Source organism: Dama dama, chromosome 1 (assembly GCF_033118175.1).
Source record: "Dama dama isolate Ldn47 chromosome 1, ASM3311817v1, whole genome shotgun sequence".
NCBI lineage: Eukaryota > Metazoa > Chordata > Mammalia > Artiodactyla > Cervidae > Dama > Dama dama.
The window spans coordinates 30170338-30177250 of NC_083681.1; the positions used below are offsets into that span (position 1 = coordinate 30170338).

Sequence of the window (6913 nt, forward strand, 5' to 3'; positions counted from 1 at the left end):
AGTTCAACTGTTTTCAAAACTGGTAACCCGTGTGCTTTGTCTGACCTAAATAGTACTATTTAATTTAAAGTTGCCAACATTAAAAAGCTAGGAGATTTTGTATAAAGTTGATTCTGGATTTTCTTGGCGGGGGGGAGGGCTTTAGCAGCAACACGGGTTCCAAATTTCTGCATAGCAACAGTTTGATAGGCATTAGTAACTGGAGTTTAAAATCAAGCACCTGATGCCTTTAAATAGGTCAAGTCCCCTCTCATCTGGCAGTCCCCTATAGGCATCTCATTTTGTAGCTCCTGGTGGCTAGTTAAAGCCAAAGAATCTATAAAGTTTCAGACTTCAGTTCAAGTCTTGACTCTTCTACGTATCAGTTCTGTGACCCTCCAACAGTTACTTTTCTAAATCTCTATTCTCTCATATATAAAATGAGATAAAAATTATATAAAATAGCTTCTATAAAGCACTCAGCACAGTGCCTGGAAAAATTAGCTGTTAATAAAAAAAAATCTCTCAATCTTTTTTAATGGGGATGCTTGAAACCATGAAAGAAAATAACAAAGAAAACAAAAAATTTTCTTTTTGGTCATGTAAAAACTTCAAGTAATATAATATCCAAAGCATCTAAGAGAAAAAAAGACTGTCAATAAAGCAGACAATGCTTTCAACTGTCTTTTAAGTTTTCACTGATTTAAAGATAACAACTCATAATTAGAGCCCCCCCCCAACATCTCGAGCATTCATTCAGGAAGATAAGGATGCATTTTACTTAAAGCTTCATCCCACACAATCCAAGATACCGTATCACAGGAAACTATTTGCCACCAAATCCAAGAGTTCTTAAAGCCTTTCACCCCGTCTATAACACCACATCACAGTTTCTGAGCATTGTCAGCTGAACATCCTAGTAGGCCAGCTTGTCACATTGTCAAATTCACTAAACAGTGGATAAAGATGCAGACGATACAACAGAAAATCTGCCCACAAAAAAATTTATCATCTTAGAAAGTTTAAAAAAATTTGTTTAATGAGATTAACTAACAGAGACAGGTATTAACTATCTCTGAGACATGGGATCTAGGAGTCTTCACAGAAGAGAGAGTTATTTCAACTGAAATTTAAAGAGTCACAGAACTGAAAAAAAAACCGATTTATCTAGGAAAAGCAAAAAAAAAAAAAAAAAAAAAGGCAAAATTCACTACAGTCTCAAATCAGAGTTTAAGTATAAAATGCTCTCAAAATGGAATAATGCAGCTTTATGTTTCCAATTAAAAGTAGACTAAATGTTGCTAGTCTACTATTTTGTCAAGACAAACTGTAATTTAGAAAAATTTTTTATTTCTATACTAATTATTCACCTCAAAAATAATATGCATTAATGCCAATTCTCCCACTCACCAAATGAATTCTGTTGAAAATTTGGGCTATTTTTCTTTAGTAAATGCTTCTTTTAAGCATAGAAAAGACTTAGATTATAATAAAACACACACTTTTTGAGTTTCATCATATTTCTAGAGGTTAAATCAACTTACAGCTAGATTCTTAACAAAGACAAATATCAAATGGGTCAAGATTCTTAATTTTCTATTAAACTGATTCTTTGGAATCATAGTTACCATTCACATACTTTAAAGTGTACACTTCAAGACGACAGCCTACACGCTTTCAAATTTAAAAGAAAAATATTCCATAGTAAAATAAGACTCTTAGTTTTTAGAAGTCTTCAAAGAGGTTTGGGACTATTCAGAGATGTGTTCCAAAGAGCTCAAAGTCCTGAGTTCCCCATGAAATAAACTGCTTGTTATTTTGTGTGTGTGTAAAAGGAGAAAGTGTATTTTAAAAATAAATAAAATAGGACAGAAAAGCAAAATGTCATAGACCATAAAAAAATTGTTATGGATAAATTTTCTGAGTACTTTTTAAGTTCAGAAAGCTGGACAAGTCTTTAAGATTGGCTTTAACTGCCATTCAAACTAGGATAAACTCAAGTTATCACACTAGGAAAAAAGCCATACTGGCAAAAACAAGATCAATCTGAGCTCATTATGAAAGCCAGAAAAGTTTCAAAACATACTCTATGCAAAAGTAATATATATTATCTGTGCCTATGTTTGTTACTTAACAAACCTGAATTAATTATGACAGAGATACATTCTTCTATCACAAATACCTATTGACCATAAACAGTCATCTGTCCTCTATTCACAATCAAAATGGTTAAACCAAAATGGTATACATAAAGTAGTCAACAACAAATTAGCAAAATATACCTCCTTGGTCCCCCAAGTGTGTTTATTCCTTACTCTAACACTTACTTAATAGTGGTGGTCATACTCTGTGCTTGCTGCTGAGTGCCATTATTGATTGTGTTGGTGTTCTTCAGCTGGTTCATCTGTTGCTGAGTTTGTGTGCCCCCTCCTCCGGGGCCACCACTGGGCTTCACAGGGCCCCTCAGCTGACCATTCTGACTGGACAGACCCATTATAACAGGGTTCTCTGTTCTGGCCGTGCTCATGTTGTATTCACTTTAAAGATGTCTCTTTCAAACTTCAAAACTTTTGAAAGTCAGTAGAGAAACTGTAATAACAGTTTATTAGGCTCTCCAAAACGAAGAGATAAATATAAGTCTTGCTCAATATATGAGTCCTTTATTGCAATGCAGGCAAGCACCTGTAAGTCTCTGAACGGTAAGCAGCAGTAACTTGCTCTCATGCAGGAATCAATTCTTTATTTTTTAAAAAGCCCTCTAACAAGGTTGAGTTATGTATCTGAATCTCACTTCAATCTGAAACAAAGAAAAAAAGTTAAATCAGCAAAAACAGTAAATTTTGAAGGAAAAAAAAACCCCTTTGTTGTTTCCATTTGAAGAACTCCTTTAGAAGCACTCTCTTCTTTTAAAGAATTAAGAATACAGCTGCATGTAGATCAAATCACTACCCAGGATAGGAAAGAGGGGGGAAAAATGAACTGCTTCAAAAACCAAACCTGCACTGAGACAGATCTCATTTTAAATTGTCAGTTCAAAGCAACCCAGAAAATATCAGGTAGAACAATACTGTGATTAAATTAACATTAGCTGTCAGATGATAATCTCTTCCCTTCAGTTTCCTCCCGGAGGAATTCTCTACAGTCCCTGCCTCCTCTAAAAGTCAATGATTCATTACATTCAATTGCATTACAACTCAAAGAAGAATGGCACAACTTAATTAATGTAAATCTACAAAGGAACAAGGCAAAACAATTCATTCTTTTTTTTTTCCTATTTCTGACAACTGAGAATCCTTGAAGAGTTGAGTTTTTGATTTCACTCTGTGCTTAGCATCATGTACGCCCTTATGAATTTCAACCAAAGAAGTTAAACTTGAAGAAAACTACATTTTCTTTTCCCCCCTAAGTTTTTGCCCTGTAAAACGATAACTAAAGCAGTCAAGGGACATACATACATCTACACGTCAAAATCTTCTGTTCAAAAAACAGCCAAGAAAACCTTTAGCTACCTTAATTAAGTCTACTACAGAACTGTTACATTTTAAAATACAACACTTTTCAAAAGTATGTCCCAACTTGAAGTAGCAGTTTTTAATTTAAAAAAAAAAAAAAAAAAAAACCAACCCACAAAAAGGAAATTGTTATTCAGTCACAAAGTCTCACTCAACTCTCTGCGACCCACGGACCCCATGGACTGCAGCATGCCAGGCTTCCCTGTCCTTCACTATCTCCGAGTTTGTTCAAACTCATGTCCATTAAAATGGTGATGCTATCCAACCATCTCACCCTCTGTTGCCCCCTTCTCCTGCCCTCAATCTTTCCCAGCACTAAGGTCTTTTCCAATGAAGAAATTACCTGTACTTTAAAAAAAAAAAAACCACAAATCTGTGAAAGAATAAAGACATTACTAACTTTAATCAAACTTTCTAGGACACCCAGAGTACTGATTATGTTATTTTAAAAATTATTCCACAAATAAAATTATTTTAAAAAAGGAAGACCTAAATTTCACAACCGCGGGTGGGAGGAAATAAAGGCCTACTCTGGTGCGTTAACACCTTTACATTTCTTACCAAAATACAGCAGCTAATTAATTACTGTTCCTTCTGAAATACACCAAAGCTTCTCAAACAATAAAAATTTTAAATTCTCTTTGATGTCTTTTTTTAAATTGAAAATAAAGTGGCTCAAAAACTGTGTATATTTTGAAGTTATCCAGAAACTGACTGACCTCTTAAGTAGGGTAGTTAACAGCCACCTAATTTCAGTTCAAGGTAGTAGGTGTTTCCTGTATTGACAGGTTTATATTATGATCAGCGATATCACCTATTTCACACCCGAAGATTACTTATTTGCAAAGCACTAAGAGGATGAAGAGGGCAACTTATATAAAGATTAAATGGTATCATTACTGTCCATCATGCACATAAGACCTCGTTATCTCCCTAGAGCCAAAATGTGACTATGTGAGAACTGCTCCCCTCTTCATTAAGCTAAAACCTGCACTGCAGCTTTACGTCTCAGCACAAGAAATATTCCTCCTACCCCTTCCTAATTTAGATTTCCATGTTGTATTTCTACATTTTCAAAAATACGAACTAAACAGAGACTAGTTGGGAGGGAACCCTAGCTGAGTTAATTACAGCACTTCCCAGACTGTAGTTAGCGATTGACAGTTTCACACCCAGAACAGTCTCGTCATCTCCAAAAAGACCTTTTGTTTGCAAATGCAGCGCAGTTTCTCTAAGCTCGGACTGCAAGTTGGAGTGACTGTTCCATTTTGAAGGGGCCAGGGGACTAAGGAAGAGAAAGGGGAGTGTGTAATAAAGGAAAGAAGCCAATGATTTTGATTTGCAAGCAAATAATTTCTTGTTCCCCTCCCCTTCAAACCCCCCTCCAAATCCCCTACACACTTAAAGTCAGCTCCCTGGGCCCATAAACACAAAAGGGTTGAGGCCCTGTAATCGTATCTGCGCAACAAGAGCGGAGAACCGGCTCCACAGCTAGGAAACAATAGGGACTCCCCCAAAAGAGAAACATTTAAGTCAGACAGCCCCTTCTTTCCTCCAAGATTCGGGGGCTCCATAATCACCCCGTTATCGACCTGCAAGGCCTTACTCCGTCAAGCAGCCGGTCCTCTTCCAAACCGAGCCCTCCGCTACAGCATATCCCTGCCGCCCCCTATAGGGCCGCCTCGTACCCTATAACCTCCACCATCTCCTTAAGTCCTTGTCGCCCCCTACGGTCCCACCCTCCCTCGTCACCCACAAAGCTCCTCTGAGAAATTCTCCCGCTCTTCCTCCGGACCCCTCCGGGCACAACACTGCTCTATGCTACTCCTCCCGGCGCCCCCACCCCACAGCTGGCGCCCGCCACCCGCCTTCCTCCCCAAAGCCCGGCCAGGCCTCAGGCCTCCGCCTCAGAGCGCCCCCCACGCCAGCCTGGGGGCTTCCTGCAGCCCCCGCGACACGGCCGACCGCCACCCCCCCACCTCACCCCACTCCCCGCGGCTCAGGCCCGAGTCCTACCACCGAGGCCACTCCCGCTCGGCACCCTCGGTCCTTTATTGTTGACTCGAAGCTCCCAAAATGGCGGCGGCTCCTTCCTCCTCGGAAACCTCCGCCCGCCCCCACCCGGCCCCTCGCTTCGGCCTCCTCCCGCCCCCGCCCCGCCCCCGCTCCCGCTCCCGCTCTGGGGGCCGCTCAGGCCGGCCTGCCTTCGCCCGCCCGCTCGCTTCCCCGGCCGCCCAGCCCTACCTCCGCCGCTGCCCGCTCTCAAGGCGCCGCCGAAGCCGCCGCCCGGGCTGAGCTAACTCGGCTCCCCCGCCCCCTCCGTCGTCGACCGTCCCCCCCACCCGTTCTCCGCATGGCGGCCGCCGCGGCTCCTCCTCCGCGCAAGATGGCGAGCGCCCAGCTGCCGCCGCTGCACCCGTCGCGGCTCCTCGGCCTCCGTTGCTTCGCGTCAGGAGAAATCCGGGCCGAGGAGCCTTCCTCAGGAGAAAATGGAGGGCAGTGTTTTTCCACCGACGGGGAGCCTGCGGGGGCTGAAATGGAGGGGAAGTTGAAAGGGAAATATGGGTCCCTTCAAAGAGAAAGGAGGACTGCCTTTTCCACAGCTAAGGAGAAATGATCCGGGAATGGTGGGTGGGAAGAGTTCCCCCCCAAAGTGGAAGTCGAGGGCTTGGGACCCGAGGAGGATCTGCTTATTCCTGACTAAGGACCCGGTAGCGATTCGGGGACGAGAGAGCTGACCTGCCATCTCCCGCGGGCCAGGGAGGCTGCTGCAGGTCCAAGGGGGCCGCGTCCGAGCCCCTCCGGGGTGCGCCTCCATCCAGGAACGCGCGGAACCAGTGGTCCGGAGGCGCCGGCACGAACCCGGGTGTGGGGACAGGAAAGGGGACCGGCCGGGACGGGTGCAACAGGGAGAACCCCGGGGAGAGCGCGGGGCGGGGGCCAGGGGGCGCTATGCGCGGGCGGGCGGGGGCGGAGAAGGCTGTAGGGAGAGTTGGGCGGGGCTGGGGTGCTGGGGTGCTGGGTAGCTGGGGTGAGACCTGGGCAGGAACCCAGAAAGCGAGCCTCGGAGAGGGAAGTGGGAGACTAGAGCAGCGATCCCCGCTTTCTCGGCCCTAAAGGGCAATTCTCAAAGAGAGGAAACCAGGGAGGCGGAGCCTCCCCAGAAGGAAGGAAACGCTGCTAGAGTCAAGTTAGGATGGGAATAGGAGTTCTGTACGGAAATGAACTAGAAGACCAAGCGGGATTCTTTCCCCAGCCTGATCCTCATCAGAAAGGTGTATTTGTATTTGTTCCCATAATTACTTTTCATATTGTAATGTCTCTGTTTATCCTTAACAGAAATAACAGGAATGCAGTCTTGTTCCAGGTAAAACAAAAATCGGAAGCTAGCAAGTTAGCTAGGTCAAAGGAAAATAAAAACC

At 43.5% G+C, this 6913-nt stretch overlaps 1 protein-coding gene across 4 annotated transcripts in view; it reads right to left on the reverse strand.

Annotated features, from left to right (window-relative positions):
- The window catches only part of DDX6 (DEAD-box helicase 6), a 31090-nt gene extending 24694 nt beyond the window's left edge, over positions 1 to 6396 (reverse strand). Inside the window, exons 1-3 of one of the 4 annotated variants that reach the window (XM_061145553.1) lie at positions 6231 to 6396; positions 5834 to 6022; positions 2307 to 2776 (exon numbers count right to left, since the gene is read on the reverse strand). In XM_061145553.1, coding sequence (XP_061001536.1) covers positions 2307 to 2506 — 200 coding nt within the window. In that variant the 5' untranslated portion in view covers positions 2507 to 2776; positions 5834 to 6022; positions 6231 to 6396. Of the gene's footprint in view, positions 1 to 2306; positions 2777 to 5507; positions 5619 to 5735; positions 6023 to 6230 lie in introns of those variants that run through there. The other 3 variants (XM_061145529.1, XM_061145537.1, XM_061145547.1) reach the window with 3 other exon arrangements.
- Positions 6397 to 6913: the final 517 nt, after the last annotated feature.